This window comes from Dipodomys merriami, unplaced genomic scaffold (assembly GCF_024711535.1).
Source record: "Dipodomys merriami isolate MVZ:Mamm:240054 unplaced genomic scaffold, mDipMer1.0.p SCAF_1023, whole genome shotgun sequence".
NCBI classification, from domain to species: Eukaryota; Metazoa; Chordata; class Mammalia; order Rodentia; family Heteromyidae; genus Dipodomys; species Dipodomys merriami.
Genome location: NW_027202298.1, coordinates 195,243 through 218,317, shown reverse-complemented (window position 1 = coordinate 218,317; position 23,075 = coordinate 195,243). Strand labels below are relative to the sequence as shown.

The window sequence follows — 23,075 nt, the reverse complement described above, 5'->3', positions numbered from 1 at the left end:
AAAGTGGCAGAGCACTTGCCTTGAGCTGAAGGGCTCAGGGACAGTGGCCAGGCCCACAGTTCAAGCCCCACGACTGACAAAAAACAAAAACAAAAAAACCCACCAAAACTGTAAATGTTAACTTATTCAGGTCCCTCTTTCTTCTGATTCAGATCAGAACAGCTGTCTGATTCATATCTTTGCCGCATATTAGTGTAGCACTCTCGGTTCCGCTCCTTCCAGCCGCCCATGTTTGAAGTTCCTTGTGGACAGCTGGTTTCTCTTTTTTCCAGATTTCTCGGGATCAGCGACCCCACGTGCGGGTCCACTGGCTCAGACGCCCACGTGACTGAGACGGAGTTCTGTGCCATTGCACCCCAACTGTTGGTTGAGAGGAGGCCTTATGAACTTCTTATTTTCTCTCAATTTCTTTCTTTCAGTTCTGAAAGTAATTGTTACTGAATCAGAGAGACTTGTGAGGACAGTCAAGTCTTAGAATGTATTTTGGAGACCATTCAAGCCTCACTGAAAGCAGCAGCAAATTATGACAAGTTTCGGTACCTTTCTCTCTTTCTCTTTCTCAGAAATATAATTGGAACTGAGCTGATTGTTAGAGAGATGACCATAAGCTTGTTTTCTTTAAAATAAAGAATAATGCAAGCAGGTAAATAAAAATAGACTAATTTGTTTTAGTAATGAATACTTGCTACTCACTATTATTATAGGTAGGTATTTTACATAAATAGTCTCTACTAAATATACAGCTTCCAGATTTTGGAAAAAATGTATTTAAATATAAATTATTATTATTATTATTTTTTGTCAGTTGTGGGGCTTGAACTCCGGGGCCTGGGCGCTGTCCCTGTACTCTTCAGCTCAAGGCTAGCGCTCTACCTCTTGGTCCCCAGTGCCACTTCTGGTTTTCAGGTGGTTCATTGGAGATGAGTCTCTTGGGCTTTCCTTCCCCGGGCTGGCTTTGAACCACGCGATGCTCAGATCTCAGCCTCCTGAGCAGCTGGGATGACCAGCGTGAGCCACCGGCGCCCGGCGAAGATTAACTTTTTGTAAAAGGTGAAGTATGTAGCAGCTAGTGGTTAGGCGTGTCTCCAGTTGTCTCCGCTCACTCCTGTGGATTTCCCTGGGTGGGCTCTGGCCTGCCCAGAGGAGGACCTGCCATCTTTCTTTAAACTCTTGTCGGCAGGGCCAGGTGATGGTGCTTATCCACAGAGGTGAGGAGGGAGCGCTTACTGAGTGGACTTTAGAGTCAAAGCAACAGTCAGGTGATCTGACTCAAGGAGACCTATGGTGTCGGCTAGTTGCTCTTGGTGTTTCTTCTAAATTCTTATTTGATCTGGGTAAGTAGAAACATCCTAGATCAAATGAACAAATGAATGTTGAGCCCAAATCAGGTCGGCAGTCATGACCTCTTGATCAACTCCCAGATTTGAGTCAGGAACGAAGGGAAGCCTGGTGAAAATTGGTGCTGTCTCTTTTTTCAGGTCGCCTTCAGAGAGACCTGTAGATTTTTTTCCCAAGGCAATTCTGCGTTGAGGAAGAACCAATGCTTTTGGGGATTACTAATACTAGCTCTCAGCGGATGGTAATTCTAGGAGGCGAAAAAAGCCACTGTGTCCCAGAAGTTAGAGAGGGGAGCATGGAGTCAGACAGTGAATGGGGTGTTAGCTCAGGTCCTCAGTGACACAGGATGCCCTGTTCTCGCCTTCCAAGTTATGAAACGAATAATTGAAATGGAAATGGACCTATTCATACCTCACAGAATCCTCACAGAAGCTGCCTGACCTGTGGAGGAAATACCAGGATGGGAAAAGCTACATAGGATTGGTTTACCTGAAATGCTTTTGTCTCCAGTCATGTTGGATTACTGAAGGTGTTATGTGATTGATCGTCATCATTATCATCAGGGACTAGGAAGATGCAGGTAGGTCTTCTCAATACGTTCCAGTTTGGCTTATTTAGCCTGGGCAGAGAATGACAGTGGGTGATTGTAAACATGAAATGATAACACAGATTACAGCTGCTAGACCAGACGCGGCTTCGTTGCTCAAGCAAGTTGACGCATTTTTCTGGCATAAAGCTAAGGAGCTGTTGAGTGCTCTTTACTGCACTCAGGAGATTCATGAGAATCACTTGAAGTAGTTTGCTTTTAGCTTTTGAAGCCTGCAAATACATCTCCACTGTCCGTCCTCAGGGGTATAGAACTCTCCATTTCTGCGTCGTAATTTAGTTTGCTGACGCCTTCCTTGCATTAGCCTTCCACCAGCTCAGCGCGTGGACGACAGTGTTGCAGATTAGCAATATTCCACATCTGCTGGAGAGACATTGACATATGAGAGGATAAGAAATAGTCCCAACAAAGACTCCCGTCTCCTTCTACATGAGTGGATTTTCTGGGGAGCTTAGTAGTGGGTGGGGGTCAAGATGCCCTTTGTGAGGTGAAGGATTACTGCTGCAGCCAGCACCTCCTGCTACCCGTGCGGGGATCCAGTGCCTCGTGGGCTTTCTTTGGGTCTTGGAGGTAGCCTGCTCCTCATTTAGGCGCATTACTTCCAGACACTGATGCTTGATTCCCCAAACTACTAGTCTGGAGTGAGACTCAGAACAAAATAAGTCTTTGTTATGTCCATTCTGATTGGACCACGCAGCTCAGCACATCCAGTGCTGTCTGACGTGTCACGTGATGGCAGACCCTGTGTGCATCATTTGGCCAGCAGTTATGGATAGACCGCAGCCTCGGTCCTAGGATTTTGGAGCAAAGCATACTCATTTTCTGCAGAGAATTGCCTTTTATTTTAAGAGATAGCTTTTGGCCCGATGTTGGGCCTCGGTAGACACTGCATGGCTGACCATGGCCACCGAGAAACCATGTAGCTTGACCCCATCTCGAACTGGGTGTTGTTTAACCTACCAAGTCATAAAGTTGGGCACAAATGAAGAAGCTCCAGTGTTCTGGTGTCAGGTCCTGTGACGTGGTTGTCTTTCCAGTGTTGTACCATAGCCTCGGGGTAAGCTGGCAGAGTTAGGAGAAGCCTGGTTGGTTTTACATACAGTTCTACCTAAAGTAAGCTATTTGCCGGGAGTAGGCTTTATGAGTTCTCTCAGTCATGGAAGGGGTCTTGCTGGAACACAGTGCTTCTGCTTAGAAGTTCTTTTTTATTATTATCATTAAGTAGTTGTACGAAGGCATTGCATTTAGCAAAGCAGCTTATGAATGCGACGTATCCTGACCAACATGAGCACTTTCAGTATTCCCGCCCCTCCCCGTCCACCCCTTCCCTGGTACTTGTTCAGGTTGGAGGCTATACGTCGGATTCTTGTCTGCGTTTTCACTCTCTCCTCTTGAAAGGGGTGGATGAGCCATAGGAGATTGACTATGTTAGTTTTAACGGGCTGACTTGTGATGTGGCATTTGGCAGTTTACAGGAGTGAAATGACACAGATCATGAGAGAGATCACCATGTGATTTGGGGGTTTGGGCTTTGAGCCCTAGTGCTGTCCGCCTGACCTCTGGAGGGTAGTGCTGGAAATCGAGTTCAACCGTACAAGGTAGTGAATGCTCGTGCAAAGAACTGCCAATAACATCGTGAACGCTAGAGCATGGATACGCTTCTCCAGTCATCTGGGAACTAACTGCCCAGCATCGTGTGGGAGGAAGAGAAGGCTTCCTGGCGTCTGCAAGCAGAGGAAGACACAAACTTCAGGTTTGCAACTTTTCTAGACCCTGTCCTCAGGCTCCTCCCTTCGGTGGTTCTGATTTATATCTTTACGATTTACTAAAACTGTAATAAATGCTTTTTTTCTGAGTTCTATAGGTTGTTCTATAAAACATCAAACCTGAAGGGTTAAACGGATACCCTCAAAGCTGTAGCCCATTGATCAGAAGTGAGGAAAGGCTTGGGAGCCCCTGTACTTGGAACTAGTGTCTGAAATAAAAGCAGTCTTGTGAAGGATTGTGCCCGTAACTTGTGAATTTAGTACCGGCGAAGGGAGTTTCCCACTTTGATTCTCTCTCCTATGATCTTTCAAATCTAATGTGCTGAAGTCCTAACAAGTAGTGTGATAGGGTCTTTTAATTATTTTGTGGGCTGGTCTGGGACTTGAACTTAGGGCTTTTTTTGCTCAGGGTTAGCTTTCCATCACGTGAGCCAGAATTCTACTTCCAGCTTTTAGCTGGAGATCAGAGGCTCAAGACTTTCCTGCCCAGGCTGGCTTTGAACCATGATCCTCAGATCTCAGCCTCCTGAGTAGCAAGATGATAAACTAAGTTACAGATTGCATTGAACATTCATCTAAGTTTTATTAATATACTAAAATGATCCAACCTAAGTAGTTTTAAAGTTTGCCTGGAACCACAGTCAATAAAAATTACCCATCAGGCCCACTGAAATCAAACTTCAGTTAGGTGCTTAGTTAGCTGTGTTGATGGACACGAAGTGGCCATATATGGACATACGGATTATCCATTTTTACGTGTTCGCAATATGAGGAAGTATGCCCCATACTAAACTCATGAAACACACAAGTATTGGATGATTTAAGGGGTTCAGAATCGTGGTGTGATTCTGAGCTATCAGCATGACCTTTGTGGGAGCTACCTCACCCAGCATTCATTGAGTGAGTGCTCAGTGCTAATTGCTCATCCTCTGGGAGTCCTGGCGGCTTCTGTGAGGCAGATGGTGCTGGGGGTTGGCAGAGCTTTTCTCCAGGGGTTGCTATGAAGGGGCTTTGTCACTGGGAAAGGCAGGTGGCTTTAGGATCTGGGGGCAGGCCTCTGGGGAGCGGAGGGGCTGCCGCGTGGGTTGACCCCAGCGGCCGCCTGACAGTCTCAGGTCGCCCGACTGATGCTAACATCCAGCTGCTCTTCCCTCTTTCCGGGGTCCACCCACCCTGTGGTCCGCCTGAAATGTCATGTGACAGGGCCAGAGACTCAAACCGTCAGGAGGATGGCTCCTTCCTGTGCAGACATCCTGGGGAAATGGAATGGGTGGCCCTGTCTCCTGCCTCCCTTGACCACGCATTTCCATAATGAGAGCGATGCCCTGAGCGGTGAGCGGAAACCTCCCTCTTGATCCCTAGCTGGGCTTCTCAGTACTTGCAGCCCGCCTCCTCGCTGGTTTCTGGCCTTCTTTTCTCCTTTGCTATTCTCTTATCTTTAAGTTGTCCCGGTTGTCAAAGTGCTCCTTCTAGAAATGCTTGCGCAGTATTACCTTCCTGTTGCTCTGGCTCGCCACAAGTCACTCCATGACTGCTGGGCACCGACCCCTCCTGCCTTATCTGTCACCGAATGGAACAAGAGGGACGAGAGGTTGAAAAGTCCTATTATTATGTTTTGCACATACGCTATCTTAAATACCAGTTAATATCTGAAAGAGAAAAAAAGGCTTTTTGCATCCACAATATCAGTATGTGTGTTCATAAATGGATTAGAAGACTTTTCAAGTCAACACGACTGCTAAAAAATTTCAGCCCAGTTTACATTCAGCATATCTTAGGAAGAAGCTGGCATTTTGGTATAAACTAAACATTTGAATCATGAGGAAAATAAGGGAATATTTCCAGTTACATATCCTAAATTTATATTAAAATATAAGAATTAGCAACAAAGGTTTAATATCTAAAAAACTATGGACAAGGAGGTTTTCATCTTTCACATACCGCAGTGGTTTAAAGCTTTAAGAATTACAAACGATTACCGGTAAGTAGCTGTACGAAAGTGTTTCAGTTCATCACGCCAGCTGTGAGTGCTATGTGTCTTGATTGATGCCACCCTCTCCCAGCCGCACCTAACCCTCAAGTTACCCGGTTCAATTTTCACAGATGCGATTGAATATTGTGACTGGGGCTGGGTGTGTGGCTCCATGGTTGAGTGCTGGCCTAGCATGCATGAAGCCCTGGGTTCGATTCCTCAGTACCACATGCACAGAAAAAGCCAGAAGTGATGCTGTGGTTCAAGTGGTAGAGCGCTAGCCTTGGGCAAAAGAAGCTCAGGGACAGCACCCAGGCCCTGGGTTCAAGCCCTGGGACTGGAAAAAAGGAATAAATAAAATAAAAATAAATACCTTTCCCTTATTAAAAAAAAAGATGGGACTACATCAAAATAAAAAATTTCTGCACAGCTAAAGACAAAGTTACTAAACTAGAAAGACAGCCAACACACTGGGAGATCTTTACCAGCAATACATGTGACAAAGCCTAATATCCAATATATATAAGGAGCTCAAGAAACTAACCCCTCCCAGTCCTAATAACCAATCACTAGATGGGCAAGGGAGCTGAGAAGAGGTAAGAATGGCAAAGAAACACCTGAGCACATGCTCATCATCCCTGGCCATAAAGGAAATGCAAATCAGAACAACCCTGAGATACTGTCTCATCCAAGTAAGATTGGACAACATTGTGAATTCAGACAACAACAAATGCTGGCGGGGATGTGGGGGGAAGGGAACCCTACTGCACTGTTGGTGGGAATGTAAGTACAACCACTCTGGACAGCAGTCTGGAAAACCAAACATAGACTTCCCCATGACCCAGCCATAACCACTCCTGAGCATCTACCTCCGCATCACAAGCCAGGATATGATAAAGACACCTGCACACCCACGTTCACTGCCGCAGTATTCACAATGGTCAAGATATGGAAACAGCCCAGCTGCCCACAAGAGATGAGTGGATCAAAAATGTGGTACCTATACATAATGGAAGTTTTCACAGCCATTAGAATAAAATAATATCATTTGTAGGGAAAGGGATGGAGCTAGAACAAATCATGGTAAATGAGGTAAGCCAAGCCCAGAGAGGAACGCCACATGTTCTCTCTGATATGTGGAAATTAGATCTAAAAATACGCTGGGATATGATAACTAATACGGGATTTTAGATATTCACACACAAACCAAGAGAGGACACTCTTAGGAGAACCACAAAGGCACATGCCAAAGTGCCTCATCCCACGTATATAAAATGATGTACACGAGCTCCAAGAGACCTCTGTCTTCGGTGTCTCAGTCAGGATCTTTGTGTGGGACTATACAGCGTTCTAATGACTGTGTGGAGGCCGGCCTCCCCTCCCCGCACGCGTGCAGGTAGACCAGATAGCAAATGACTGCGGGTGGGAAGCTGCCCTGGACAAGTAGAGAATGTGAGGACAGGCTGGGAAAGAGGGTGTGGGTGTGAGCACAGTCATCCATTCTCAGAAGGGTGATGCGGAGAAGGAACGCGACGTGGAAGGATGTGGAAGGATCACCAGAGCCGGCAGGAAGCAGGCACCGGAAGGGGCCGGCAGCTGCCGTCCAGGAAGGGACGGGACCGGCAGGGGCGGTAGGCCTGGGAGCTGGCCAGCTGTTGGCCATTGGCTGGTCTGCAGTACAAGCCTTCACCTGCAGCACATTGCTCCTGACACCATGATCGGTGCCCAGTGCCCCGCTAGGACGATGGACGGTGGATGGATTCTAGTGCAGTGTGTCGCAGGCGTGACTCTCTGAGTCTGCCAGTTACAAACATGGCTCTCAACACTATGTACATATCATTGTTACAACGGGCCAACCTGTATCCTTATTTCAGCTTTTGTTATTTCCCTTCCCCTTGTATATACAAGATGCAGGGCATCGACATCAAATACAGTGAAAATAGGGAAATGAAATGAACCCAAGACAGGCACACAGATGCTTGTTCTTTCTTGTATTGCTTCTGACATATTGAAAAGGTACCATGTGATTTCTCTGCTTCTGAGCTTTTTTGTAGAACCCATTCTGGGACAGTTTTCTTCACTTCTAACCAGAAGCCTCATTTTCTAGATGATGATTTTTACCTGAATCTTCCTTGTGGAAGAATCCCTATTCTATACCTTATCAAATAGCTTCTGGTTCACACCCTAGCTATTGATTGTGTTTAGTTTCCTTCAGAGTTCTTATTTATATAAAAAAAACCACCTATTGTATTACTGTCTGTGTGGCTGTTTTTGGAGTACTTTTACTCAATTAGCATGGTATCTGGTACTTAATAAATATTAAACTGTATATAAATGAATGAAGTAGTAATTAGTAACTCTTTAAAATAACAATATACAAATGGAAAAAAAAGTTAAGACAGATGCCAGTGGCTTATATCCATAATCCTAGCTACTCAGGAGGCTGAGATTCAGCAGATCATGGCTCAAGCCAGACTAGGGGGGGCTGGGAAGGTGGCTCAGTGGTAGAGTGCTTGCCTTGCATGCATGAGGCCCTGGGTTCGATTCCTCAGCACCACATAAACAGAAAAAGCTGGAAGTGGCACTGTGGCTCAGGTGGCAGAGTGCTAGCCTTGAGCTGAAGAACTGAGGGACAGCGCCCAGACCTAGAGTTCAGGCCCCACGACCAACAAACAACAACAACAACAACTAATAATAATAATAATAATAAAGCTCATAAATAAATAAATAAAACCAGAAAGAAAAAAAAAAGCCAGCCTAGGCAGGAAAATCCATGAGACTCTGTCTCCAAAATAAAGACCAGGGCTAGAGGCCTGGCTCATGTTGTGGAGCATCAGCTGACGAAGCAAGCTGAGCAAACGAGTGGGTCTTTAAATTTCCTCAGGGTAGAGAAGATAAAGTCATTTGCTATCCACACACACCTAGCACTGAGCTACCCCACAGCATGCATCCAGAACTTCTGGGTTTTCTTTGCCTGGTGAGGGGTCCTTCACAATGGCTCCAAGCATTGACAGATAGTTGTTAGCACCTGGTGATGGTAAGAGGAGCCGGAGTGCTCGGTATGGGGAGTGCTGGGGTGGGGTGGTGGGCAGCAATGACTCCAGGCCGCTGACAGGAGGATTTCGTAAGACGTGGGTGCTGGGAGACGGGGCAGGGGGGTTTGGGTTTCCATTTTGAGATAAGGCAGAAGTGAAGGTGAGTTACTCTGTAATAGCTGGGCTGGAGCCGCTGGTGTGTGTGTGGGTTTGTGTTCTAACCCGCTACCATTCCCTAACCCCCAACCCAAATCCACCCGACTCTACGGTCGAGGCCAAACAGATGGAAAATCTGAACCCTCTTGGTTTCAGATTCTTGGCTGCTTTCTGGAGCAAGCTTTCTAACTCATTAGGAATACACATCTCCTCTGTTCTATTAACACTGTAATAATGACAGTTATTTAGTAAATAAATTAATGATAATTTGATAAAATGTAATAAAGTTTTTTTCTAGTCCTGGGGTTTGAGCTCTGGGCCTGGGCACTGTCCCTGACCTTCTTTAGCTCAAGGTTAGCACTCAATCACATGAGCCACAGCTCTACTTCCAGCTTTTTCTGAGTAGTTGACTGGAGATAAGAGTCTCACAGATTTTACTGCCCGGCTGGCTGTGAACTGTGATCCTCGGATCTCAGCCTCCTGAGTAGCTAGGATGACAGGCGTGAGCCGCCGGTGCCCAGATTAACAAAGGTATTCTCCTTGCTTGCAATTTAGACGACATTTTCACAATTCTCTTTGTTCCTAGGCCTCAAACTAGACTTTAGAAAAAAGCTTGAAGGAAGACATATCAAACAAAGGAAAGCTAGTGCTCTACCACTGGAGCCACAGCTCAACTTCTGGAATTTTTGGTAGTCAATGGAAGATCAGAGTCTAACGTACTTTCCTGCCTGGGGCTGGCTTTGAACCTTGATCTTCTGATCTCAGCCTCCTGAATAGCTAGGATTACAGGTGTGAGCCACCGGTGCCCAGCAATCAGTGGTGCTTTCTTAAAAAAAAGTATTTCCTTACCAACCACTCATCTACTCTTTGTGTGTTTCTTTGTGCACAGCTACATCTAATCTTCTGGTATTGTGCATATGCCAAGAACAAAACAGCAGCCATTGAGGGGTTGTCTGAACCAACCCGACTATTTCCCTTTTACTCAGGATATCTGGTTTGGGGCAACAAGTGACCCTCACACCATCCAGGGCATTTTCCTTTGAGTCTAGCAGTGGCATGATCCGGCTGTGAGCTCTGGTGTCTGAGCCGGATCCTGCTCTAATAGAACCGCCCCTGCGTTGGCAGGCGTGCCCGCCCAGGTGAGCCCTGTTGCGTGCCTTCTTCTCCTGGGGAGTCCCCGGGAGCGTCCAGCCCATGCTCTGTGGTGGGTGTCACCCGCTCCCGTCCCTGTGGCTTCTCTCCTCTTCCTGGAGCTCATGCTGTGACAAGGCATGGATCCGCTTCTCTCCTTTCCTGATATTTCTAGCCAGTTACGTTTTTCTGGGTTCTCTAGCTTTTTAGGATATGTGTGGGAAAGGGGAAAAGGAGAGGACAATCATGCACGAGGGGAGGTCACAGTTCTTCAGAAGTCATCCTAACCTCACTGGGGCTTGAACAGACTCTTGCTTAGACAGCTCTCTTCTCTGTTGGCATTTTCCAATGCGTCTCTGGAATTCTCTTTGTCTAATCTCCACCTGTTTCCCTGATGTTCTCTGAAACAACTTCCCTCACTGGGTTCACGGTTTTCCTTAGCTTTATTTATGCATGTTTTGAACGTGTACTTCTCATCGTTCTGGAGACATGGGAAGTGCAGGCAGGAGGGGCATGCCCCTCTGCCCGGGCTGTAGATGCTGCTGTGTGTGTGTGTGTGTGTGTGTGTGTGTGTGTGTGAGAGAGAGAGAGAGAGAGAGAGAGAGAGAGAGAGAGAGAGAGACAGACAGACAGACAGACAGACAGACAGACAGACAGACAGACAGAGACAGAGAGAGACAGAGAGAAACAGAGAGACAGAGGGAGGAGAGAGAGAGAGAGAGTGAGAGCGCCTTTCCACATTCATTGATGGGGAGACCATGGACACAGGAGGTTTTTCTTTGTCGTTGTTGCTCTCAATGAACTACGTGATTTCTTGTGTGTTGTTTCTTTTGTGTGTTCTTCCCCCTGTGGTTTATCCCTGTTGTCACTGTATTTGATTTTGGTATCCTGGTATTGTATGTACGTTTATCTGAACTAGGGAAGGGAAGGGGAACAACAAAATGGTGAGACAAAGGACCAATGCAACAGCGATACTCACAAGATGTTGGACATGAACTGTACAGTTTGGGGCGGGGTGGAGGGGTGGAAGGGAGGGAGAGAGAAAAACGAAGGAGGAAGTAACAAGTTCAACAAGACATGTACGCCCCCCCCTTCTGTAACTAACCACTCTGCGCATCACCTAGACAATACAATTAAAATTAAAAAAATAGAGTTACCTCTTGTACCCCAATCACTCCAATGATTCTTCTCTTGTGAGTGACAAGCCTGAGACAAACCAGATTAACCTCCACAGCCTGTCTCCAGAGCTCTTCTGAACTCTATTAAATCAGACTGGAGGAGCCAGAGCCCCCCAGGTGTAGCCAGGGTGAGAGCGGGCGGAGCCTGAGGGCTTGCTGTGGGTGGCGAGGGGCCCCGACCTCGCTCTCCCGCGGCCTCGTGCCTACACTGTCTGCACAGCGTCTAGTGCCAGTCCCAAGGACTGTGTTTCCAGTTTCCCATCACGCTCCTCTGGTGGCTGCTCAGAAGCTCATCTTTCCCGTGATCTCAGCTGGCATTGTGTTTTTCCCTCTGTCCTTCTTTCTTGTTGGAGAGGAAACATTCGTTCTGTCCGCGTGGACTTGGGCATCATGGAAGAGGTGTACAAGCCTTTGACCTTGCTAAATGTGAGTGCATTCTTCCGGAGGTCAGTCTCGGGAAAGTGCTCTTGCGTCCTCCCTTCCCCTGGCTTTCCGGTTTCAGGATTTCCACGGTCTGATTTTATAGTGCTTTTCACTGATGCAGCTAAGTCTCCCCAATTACAATGGGGATCTTTGCCTCTTTGGTCATTTCAGACCCTTTTTGGTGGAGTTTTTCTGCCTTGTCTTTTGCTTCTTTTGTTTCCCGCTCTTAGTCAGGCTTTATTTCAGGTATCGATTCGTATTCCTCTCTCAGCTACCCATAGGACACTGCTGTTCACAGGCATTCGGGTTCTCCTGTGGTCTGCAGTCACAACCATGAGAAAGCAGGCCAGAGGCATGGGCTACGGAGAGCTGGAGGGGAGAATGCATCTTTTATGGATTCATTTGTTATGTTTTCATTGTAAAGACGCTGTACAGAGGGGTTACAGTTACGTGAGTAAGGCCATGAGTCCATTTCCTGTGGAGCATTGTTACCTCCTCCTTTGATTGTCCCCTGCCATCCCTTCCCTCCCCACCTCTCCAACTCCAAGTTGTAAAGTTCATTTTCAGCGTAGTGTCTAGGTCCTTTAAACAACATAATGCTATTGTATTCCTAGATTGCAAATGACCGACTATGATCATTATCACTGACCTCTGCTGAACACATCCATGCATTATATCCATATATATGATATGTGTATATATACTGTACTATATCATGAACACCACCTACTTTGTCTAACTGAATTCTCATATGTGCCCTGAACAAGAATTTTCCAATTTCAAGAGAAGACAAAGTCGGGCGTAGGGAAACCAACAGCCTTGCCGGAGGGCCCCACAGCGGCAGCCATGGAACTGCACACCACGTCTTCACTGTGCAAATGAAAGCGTCACATAGGCTGAGTGAACCAAGTGACTCTGACCATGTTACATAACCGCCTGTGTTTTAGTTTCCTCATCTGCAAAATAGAGAAAAGGAAATGACTCTTAGAGGATCCCTGTGTGGCTGGTGAGGAGCTGTGCGGACGGGAACCCTTGGTCTGCACACTATCCCCCGCCCCCAGCCGGTTCAGACCCCGCTCTTCCCCGCGCCTTGGCTAACGGCACCTGGGCACTGGACTCAGGAGTTGCCCCTCATGGTGTCGGCTGCCTTCTCTAACCCAGCGGGTCTTACTGCTCAAGCTCTCTAGCCTATCTCGAGCCGATCATTCCACTCCTCCCCTGTTGCTGTGTCGGAAGTCCACGTGCACATTTTGCCTGAATACGAGAGGCTCATCTCCCTTTACGTCCTGTCCCACGCGGCCGTATGAGCTCGCTGCTCACCACGATACCAGTTCTCTGCTTGAGATCACTCCCATTTGAAACCTTGGAATGGGACCACAATCCACGACACAGGCCCAGCCAGCTTTGCCTCCCACTGCCATGGAAGCCACGCTGCCACCCACCTGCTCCCGCTCGGATGGGCTACGCCCTGGCCTCTGTCTCTTCTTCAAGCATGCCAAACTTGTGTTTTCATCCATGGCTAACTGGCGCTAATGTCTAGAATGTACTTCCCCTCGCTCTTCTCATGGCTGTGAAGGCTTTGCTAAATTATTACCTCCTCAGAGAGGCCTTTGGTGGTACAATCACCAAAGTGACTATGGCCTTTCTTGTTAATGTCTATGTCAGTGCTGGTGTGTTTTGATGTGGGGTGTGTGTGTGTGTGTGTGTGTGTGTGTGTGTGTGTGTGTGTGTGTGTGTGTGCATATATGTTTGTGGATGAGAGAGAGACACCAGGAGATGCAGACAAGACAAAGACAGAGATCCAGGGCTTGGGCTGCCGTGGCCAAATAACTTCAGGCTAGGGTAGCTTAAGTGATAAACATTTCTTTTTTGTGATGCTGGAGACTGGGAAACAAAATCAAGCTGTCAGAAACCTTGGGGCCTGGTGATGTTTCTCTTTCGGTCGTACAGACAAACAGACAGACAGACAGACACATGCACACACACAAAATAAAAAAAGATAAAATGAGATTTTTATGAGTGCCAAAAGCCTGTGTGAGGAGTCGGTTTCCTAAAGACGGGGAATATAAGGAAAAATAAAGGAATAGTTCCAAATGGACGGGGCTGATGTTTTTGCCACTGGGTTTTAGACTTAACTAACTTGCCCTAACGTAACTGGTCACTCCAAGCTGTAAAAAGGTCCCAAGGAATATGAAGAAGGAAAAGGAAGAGCCACACCGCGAGTGCTGGCAGTCTGGAACCCAAAGAAATAGCACTAAATGAGCCGCATTTGCATTTGAACTAGTGTAATGTCTTACATCCGGTTTCAATGAAAAATACATATTTCAGTTTTGCTAATCTTTCAAATGTAATGTCAATGTCCAGAAACCAGGAGACTCTTGTATTCAATAGTGTCATGTTTCAGTATCATTTAGACTTACTCTTTTCCGAGCTTATAAGATATTCAATTGAATTTGACACATCTTTGTAGAAAGTTTATGCTGGCCCTGTGAGAATACCGTACAGTCTCTTTGACCTCAGGAGCATGCAACACGCTGGGGAGATTGAAATATAGATTTGAATAGTAAAAGACAAAGAATTAAAAACAGTGAGTTCTTCTGGGAGGCACCGAGAAGGCTGTGGTGTGTGTGTGTGTGTGTGTGTGTGTGCACGCGTGTGCACCCATGCACGTGCACGCATGCACCCGAGCGTGCGCATGCTGGTCCTGGGCTTGAACTCTCAGCGTTCACCAGACCCATGGTAAACACTGAACAATGCTTAGCAGCAGCTCTGGATCATGGTGAGGTCTTCGTGGGAGTCAGAGCCAGGTCTCCTCCCTGGGTCTATGAATTAGAAATGGAGTCGCTCCTTTCAGGGACTGGAAGCAGAATGTCGCTTTGCGGGAAGAGCGTGACCCCCCGTTCTTGTGGAACACTTCCCATACAGGGCGCAGCGTGTGGAGGGCTGCGTGCAGGGTTACTGTACATTTCACCCACGGACCCCGTCCGTGGCACAGTGCACTGGAACTCTCGCTGGCTGTTCACCATGACCACACCCAAGCGTTTTTGTGGCATTTTGTTGGTGCAGTTTTTTCTTTCAGGGTTATGTTCGTTGTGATATTCTCACACATATATACGACGTGTCCTAATCAAACTCACGCCTTCTGTCTCTCTCTGTCTCTCTGTCTCTGTCTCTCTCTCTCATCCCCTTTAAACATTTTTCTTAAACGTTTTTCAACAGGTCTCGTTGTTCTATTTTCATATATGCATTAAGATACTTTGGCCAAATTGGCTCTTACTGGCTTTCACTTGGCTCGCTCTCTTCTTGTCCCCAGGACAACTTGCTTTACTTTTCTGTGATTCATTGTTTTTTTTCTGGCTTGTATTTGTTCAGAGTGTTTCACCACGGTCGTTTGTATGTGTGTGTGTTGTAATTTAGTCAGAGACCACTTCGACTGTTGGGTAGAAGCAGACCACTGTGGGCAGGAATGGAAATATGGATTCTGGTTGGGAGAGGATGGTGTCATCCTAGGAAAGGACAGGGTGGCAGTGGGGGGTAGGGGGGTGGGAGTGGGGGGGTGGGGGTGGGGGAAATGAGCTCACGTGGGGGGGGGGTTCACCAGAGAGTTGAAAAGCCCCCTATGGGTTGGAGTGATTGTTTTCTCAAATGTAACAATACCATCTCTTATTTCACATGGCTTCATGTTTCCGGGCTCCTCTACAATGGAGTCACAGAAGCCTTTTCAGGAAACTGTCCTGCTTCTAGCCTGGACCTTCAGGGTGTGTTCTGTTCCTGTTCATCACACTGAGCATCCAGCTGTAGGCATCTGGCTCAAAACAATCAGATGGACAGAAGATAGCGTAGTACAGAATTTGCTAATAAACAGACAAAACCCCAAATACTAAAGAAACCAAACAATAAAATCCCCAAACCAATAAAACCCCCCAAACATTTTTGCTGCCTTCTATCTGTGTGGTATTGTGTCAGCTATTGAAAAGTTTGATTTCCCACATGTTTCTGTGGTCATGGAGTAGCCATTCCTGTAGGAGGGTAAGGGTCTGCGCTTTGCCTCCTGAGGTCTCGTTACGAGGCTAATTTGTTCTGCGCTATACATTTGACCTCTGTGAGATGCTCCAGGAGCAGCTGCCCGCCGATGCAGTAATGTAGCTGATCTCTTTTTACAAACCTTTCACCTTGGTTTGTTGAAGAATATTTTCAAGATGAATCTCTGTCCATTTGCCCGAGACTGAATTGCCACCAGCTATCTCTGGTGGTTTTGTCAGCAAGAGCTGACCAGGAATGAACTTTGAAGTGTAGTCTATCCAAAGCTCTTCCCCAGGACTTCCAGCCCAGCTTCTATTTCTTTGTGTGTGTAGGGAGTGTGTGTGTGTGTGTGTGTGTGTGTGTGTGTAAGGAGAGGGTGTGTGTGTGTGGGGGTAGGGAATGTTCTCTCCCTTTCCACAAAGAATGTGAAGTAGACAGAATGTCATCAGTGAAAAAGGAAGAACTAAGTACAAGACATCACTTAAACGTCAGCATAAATTACAGGAGGGAGACGGGCCCTGAGGAGTCCCATGGTGTTGTTTAGCTGACTTGGCTTTCTCGGGACCACGCAGAAATAAAAACTGATTCTGTTGCATTTTCTTTACTCTTCTTTTCTTTTCTTTTTCTTTCTTTTTTTTTTTTTTTTTGGTTGGTCCTGGGGCCTGAACTCTGGGCCTGGGCGCTGTCTTTGCACTCTTCAGCTCAAGGCGAGGGCGATACCACTTGAGTCACAGCGCCGCTTCCAGTTTTCTAGTTGTTTATTGGAGATAAAGAGTCTCATGGACTTTCTTGCCTGGGCTGGCTTTGAACCGCGATCCTCAGATCTGAGCCTCCTGAGTAGCTAGGATGACAGGCGGGAGCCACTGGTGCCCAGCTTGCATTTTCTTATTGTCAATAGAGAAAAGTAGCCTTTGTTGATTTCTTAGCTTTGAGAAGCCCGAGGTTGACGTTGAATGGGAATGCTGTGGTCGAGTGCATTTGTATCTTGTTGCTGTTTATCTGTTTTGTTTTCTCCCATCTTTTTGGTAGTGATTGAAAAAATATTCTCTGTGCTTTTCAGCAGGAACAGACTTCATGAATTCTTTTTTTCAGCCTCTCTCCAGTTTCTGGTCACAATTCAGGCTTTTTTGTGTATGGTCTCTTTTAGTCATGGTTGAAAATAGATGAGTTAACACACAGTTTAATGCTCATTTCTAACTACTAAGTACTGCATGAGAGTTGGGAGCGATACACTGAGTTTTGTCTTCCCATTTTAATGTGCTGTTTACAACTTGCTAAGGGAAATGACCTTTTACAGAGTAGCCTAAAAGGAACTTGATTTCTAGTTTTGTCTTGTTTCATATTGTGTCTAACTTCAGTTTTAATTCAGATAACAATTCAAATGACCCAAAGAACCATGCCATTGGATTGCATTGCAATTTGAATTTGCATCTAAATGAAATGCATTTGAAGAGCCAAATAAATGAGCGTTTACGTATAGTATTTACTCATCTATTTTCAAAAAATGATTATTTTCAAGTGCAAGGCATAAGTATGGAAATGAAGGTATCAATTCGTTTTATTTTATGTATCTAGGTAATTGTGTATTTATGCATTCTGAGTGTAAATGTCAGTACTGGGACTTGATCCTAGGCCTGTGTCCTTGCTCAGTTTTGTTTCTTACTCATAGCCAGGCTAGAACTACCACTTGAGCCATGCCTTCAGTCCAGCTATTCTGTGGATTAATTGGAGATAGGTCTTTGAAGACTTTCTTCCTGAGCTGGTCTTGAATCTCAGACCTCAGCTGTCAATCTCCAGAATAGCTAGGACTACGGGCACAAAACACTGGAACCTCGCTTGAATTCACTTTGAATTGATTGATGCCACGATAAATTCCTTTCCATTTTCTACACACTCTTTTTCTTTTGAATATGTCTCATATTCATTTTGTTTGTGAAACATAGCTGCACACAGCATCTTCTGTGGCGAATACCCTCAAACTCCTCCTTCTCTTCTTTCTTTAAGTATCTACCGAATGTCTCCGGGAAGCCCAGACTCACTTTTCTATGCGAGAGACACAGAGCTTTTTCATAACCAGGCCTTGTCCAGGATCCCTGCATCATCTGGCATGGGCACTGGGTTCATATTATGTGCTCAGTAAATATTTGAATTTGACATTATAATTTTATCACCTCTTTAATTTCATTGTTTATTTCAATGACAAAGGATAAAGAAAGTCCGTTGGTCGGGTGGTGTTGCTTGCTAGGTCTGAATTCAGCTAAGAGACTCAAGGTAGGAACAATCTTTGAAGGCTATTTGAATCTATGTATTTGCTCATTCATGATAAAATTATGTATGGGGAGGATGCAGAGTGGGAGAGAAGGAAAAACCAAAATTCTCTTCTCTATCTGTCTCGGTGTGCAGAAAACCAACTATCTACACGTTTACTGAATTTGCAGGACAGATTTGGAGAAAAGATGGCAGGTCATGTAGTATGGTATCTGATACATAGTAGGTGATTGGGAAGTCCTGGCATATTTTAATGTGATGGGCTGTGCAACTAGAATATTCCTCTCCTTATCTTTGCATAAACTGCCTTCCTATTGTCTCCTCTTTCGTTTTGAGAGGAGTCCACACATGCCGGGTTTCTGGATCTAGAAAACGGGTCCAGAACTTAGTTATGAAATAGAGATAAGAACCCTAGGCCTTTTCCGATTTAAAACACCTTGAAGACGGATGTGTGAGCCACTGCCTCAATGGCTCGACCTCTAGCTTTCGCAAATGACCCACAGATTGGTGACTACTTCAATGAGAGGGGTGTGTGTGTGTGTGTGTGTGTGTGTGTGTGTGTGTGTGTGTGTGTGTGAGCTTGTATGTGCACTGGTCTGAGCTTTTTATTTGGTCAAGGCTAGTGATCTTCCACTTGCGCCACAGCTCCACATCAGGCTTGTTTTTGGTTGTTAATTGGAGATAAGTCTCATGGGCTTTCCTTCCTGGGCTGGCTTCAAACTGTGATCCTCAGATCTCAGCCTCCTGAGTAGCTGGGATTGCAGGCGAGAGCCAGGGCCCGGCCACAGCACGCCTTTCTAACTGTCACTCCACAGTCACTCAAATCAGAACTGGAATGCCACAAAAACAACTCCCTGTTAGCCCAGAGGAAAAAAATAAAGAAAGAAAGTAAAGGGGAAATTCAGATTAGTCACAAAGAAGTTCCCCCGCCTGCCTTCAAAAGTTGCAGGGTTAAAACTGAGAGAGCCTGCTCTGCTCTTTCAATCGCCTTTTGTCTGGGTTCTGGAGGGGGTGTCGACCTTCTGATTGTCGGACTTGCTTTGCCCTCCTCTCCTCCTTGGTGGGGAAGACTGAAGTCTTCCAGGTTCCCTTCGTGGCTCCCCTGCGTCCAGATCCTGAAGATGGATGGGATCCAACCCCAGAGCCAGAACGTGCCAAGGTCAGGATTCAAGTGGAACAAGACATGGCTGGTGGTCTTGGGGATTCAGGGGCTGGGGCTGCTCCTCTGCCTGGCTTCCATCGCTCTGCACTTCCGCGCGGCTCAGGTAAGACGCACCTCCAGCGTGGGGCAGCCACGGCCACCGCTGCGCGGGCCACGTGGACAGAATCCAGTGCTGGAAGGGGTCGGCTCCTCCATTGCTTGGGGATGGCGAAGCCCAGGCAGGCGTCCTTCCCGCCCTCCTCCCTCCCTTCTGAGCTGGGTAGAGGAGTGGTTCAGAGGCACCGCTTCCAGGGCTTTCTCTTCTTCTCTGCGTTTCCTGATGAGCTGTCACTTTGAGGCTTTGAGTCACGGATGTGCACAGCGGGTCTCTCTCACTGTGGAACCAATGTGCCTGATGAGGGAATTCATATCAAAATAGAGAGAAGTCACAGACCAGTTCTGCTTTCCTATTTTATTCATCTAAACTTCACAGGCATTCAAAGAGATGTGGTTTTTTAAGTCTCCTTGTATCAACAGTGCGTCCTTTGAAACGGCGGCCTTGCCTGTGTCTGCACACACATTTGCCCAATAATTGCCATCAGCTGTCTTATCTACAAACACATTCGATGATGCCTTTTAAGATATGCTTCCCCATCTCCCATTTCACCCTGCTCCCCCTCCTCCCCCTCAGATTTGGAGATATCTGATCTTTTCAAGACTGGAGGAGGTGGCAGGAAAAGGAAAATGAGTCTTAGTGTCCCCAGGTTCTTTCACGAGGGACAATTCCCAATAATTCCTGTTTCCGGGGTTTGGCTGCTTGGAGTTAGACAAAGGCTTTCCCCAATCAACATCCGACTGTAGGAATTTTTATTGCGACTTGCTACTTCAGATTAAATGAGGAAAAGAGACGAGTCGCCCAAGCAGATGCCTGGGCTTGTCTCTGCCTGCAGGAAGTGGGGGTTTTCAGTGCAGAGGCTGGTGGGAGAGTGTGCGGTCACAAGTACCGAGGCGCAGAGCGCTCCTGTCCCGATTCCACAAGTGTGACCCCGGGGCCTCAGGGCGGCGACCAGTCAGCGGCACCGCCCTCTCCCCAACCTCCTCCACCTCCACCGCTCCCGGTGGAGCCTCCGCGTGACCTTGAGATAGGTGCTTTGGGGAGAAGGGGTCGGGGTAGAGCCAGCGTCCAGGGCAGACCAGAATGAGGCTCTTCTGAGAAGAGAGCCAAGCAGCCAAAAATAGCACAGCGGAGCCCTCGGGGTGCATTTCAGCCAACCACAGGGCTGCGTGTTTCCTCACGTGGCAGGATGACAGAAACATCTCCGCAGGACTCCCAGCAGAGCTAAGCAACGGCCCTGAGCCTGCGGGCAGGAGAGAGCCTGCGGGGACCGGGGCCACCCCCCCCCTCTTATTGCCCTGCGGCCAGCAAGTCACTCGTGCTAGGAACTCTGTGACAGGATTAGGACTGGAAACCTGTACTGTCCTCTGGGAGGTAACCAGCTTTCTGCAGAAATAGGAGAGGCATAGCTGCGCTGTTTGCTTAAGAAACAAGGTCCAGACACCCTGGCCACAGACAGAAAACCCGAGGGGCTGAGATATCGGAAGTTCTTCAACTAACATTAAACTTCATTTTTTCCCTATGTCTAGGTAGACTGTTTTAGCGAATGCAGTTTCTTGTACTGTTCTAGGACCCCGACAGCCCAAAGGGCTCTTAGATATAATCTTATATTATAGAGTGTAGAGCGTAGCTAGGTGGTGCGTGTTTTCCTCTGAATCTGAAAGGGTATTGGTGATAGCAGTGATAGCTGAGTGTGTAAGAGAGAAAGAGAGTGAGGGAGAGAGAGCGCGCGCGTGCGAGAGAGAGAGAGAGAGAGAGCGCACGCGAGAGAGAGAGAGAGCGCGCGCGCGCGCGAGAGAGAGAGCGCTACAGAATAGTTGAAAGAAGAGCCATACACTGGAAACTTGTTAAAAGACTGATGTATGAAAGTATGAACAAGGATAAAATAAATAATTGGTGGTGACGATGTAGTGAAGGTACAGGGTCATGTTACGTTTATAGGTGGTAAACAGACAAAACGTCCTCACTTAACCAGTTAAGTGGAGGGATCTCTTCTATTGTAGGAGATAGGAGCAATCAATAATATCTGCTTCAGATCTTATTTCTTAGGTTTAGTGTTTAGCCTTAGAAAATGATTGCCCACATGCCTGGATCTGTGAGAATACATGTGTAACTTCTAAACTCCCTTCGAAGGCCAGTTTTCCTTCAATCAGGTTGGTGTAGTAGCTACTGTTTTCTCCTGGCTGGGTTAACTTCCATTCACATCCATGAATAGTACAAAGTTTTGTGAGATGTTAGGAAAAAGTATAATCCATATTCTTCTCTGGGCCTTGGTTTGCTCATTGATAACAGGAGGAAGTTGGATTAAAGAATCAATAAAATCTCTTCTAGCGCAATGTCCTCAGTATGTGTTTACATATTTGCGGAATGGGCATGTGGATTTAAGAAATACAAAATGTGAGAATGTGAGCCGGGTGCCCATGGCTCATGCCTGTGTCATCCTAGCTACTCAGGAGGCTGAGATCTGAGGATCACGGTTCAAAGCCAGCCCGGGCAGGGAAGTCTGTGAGTCTCTCATCTCCAATAAGCCACAAGAAAACTGGAAATGGGGGGCTGGGAAGGTGGCTCAGTGGTAGAGTGCTTGCCTTGCATGCATGAGGCCCTGGGTTCAACTCCTTAGCACCACATAAGCAAAAAGAAAAAAGCCGGAAGTGGCGCTGTGGCTCAAGTGGTAGAGCACTAGCCTTGAGCTGAAGAGCTGAGGGGCAGCGCCCAAGCTCAGAGTTCAGGCCCCACGACCGGACCCAAAAAAAAAAAAAGAAAAAAAGAAAAAAAAGAAAACTGGAAATGGTATTGTAGTTCAAGTGGTAGAGCACTCGCCTTGAGCTGAAGAGCTGAGGGACAGTGCCCCAGGACAAAAACAAACAAACACAGAAACAACAAAATTAAGAGATTTATTGTGCCTAAGCATACAACTTCTTGGCTTTTAAGAAGGAACTGAGAGAAATCAAGTTTTCACACATATAATGTCTATACTCAATGTGTATCCTCTGTGCTTACCTAAATAACCTATTCTGAACCAGCAAAAACACCTCCTTGAGGTGTCCCCGAAGAATATCCACAAGTTATAAAGTCAAATGCTTTGGATTTTATTTGGCTATTATTTTGGGGGTACCATTTAAATGTCTTCAGCAGGGAACAGTGGCAGAAAAGAGAAGGCTCTGGAAGCGGAGCTGTGAATTGTGCTTTTGTGTCTCAGGCTGTGTAGTCTTCCTCTGTTAAGGTTCAAAGCTCTTTAAAAGTACAGACATTTTTTTAAAGTGATCATTCTTTTGCAAATTCCACTGCCAGAAGTTGACCTTGTTGGCACGTCTCTGGAGAGACAGGAAGATGAGGTAGTTGGAAAGTGGGTTTGTCAGCTCTGTGTTAAGGAGATCAAGAGCTAGAATTTACGCTTGTTTTTTTTTTAAATTTTATTTCCTTGTAAAGATGCTGTACAGAGCGGTTACAGTTACATCAGTAATAGAAGTTACAGTTTCTTGATGAACTTTCAGCCTGTAACTTCAATTGTTCTTTGCCAGTCTTGGGGCTTGAACTTAGGACCTGAGCCCTGTCCCTGAGCTTTTTTTTTTTCTTCCCTCAAGGCTATCTCTCTACCACTTGAAGCACAATTCCATTGCCAGCTTGATATGATTAATTAGAGTCTCATGGCCTTTCCTGCCTGGCCTGGCTTTGAACCATGGTCTTCATGTCTCAGCCTCCTGAGTAACTAGGGTTATAGATGTGAGCCACTGATGTCTGATTTGTTCTTTTTTGAATCTCTTTTAAAAAGAGGAAGAGGAATTTGTCTGAAACACCATGTCTCAGATTAGCTCAATTTAAATGTCTGTGGGTAATCTAACACATTTTAAAAAAGAAATACTCTTGTTATGACAGACATGAAAATAAAATAACTAAAAATGATTTTTCATAAGCAATTCTT

The 23,075-nt window shown here is 46.4% G+C and overlaps 1 protein-coding gene across 1 annotated transcript in view; it reads left to right on the top strand.

The window, feature by feature from the left end:
• Nucleotides 1-1,896: 1,896 nt before the first annotated feature.
• LOC138809242 (tumor necrosis factor ligand superfamily member 4-like) overlaps nucleotides 1,897-23,075 on the top strand; it is a 36,164-nt gene continuing 14,985 nt past the window's right edge. The window contains exon 1 of the mRNA XM_069995744.1: nucleotides 1,897-1,918. Within this exon, the coding sequence (XP_069851845.1) occupies nucleotides 1,913-1,918 (6 nt within the window). The 5' untranslated portion in view covers nucleotides 1,897-1,912. The remainder of the gene's footprint in view (nucleotides 1,919-23,075) is intronic.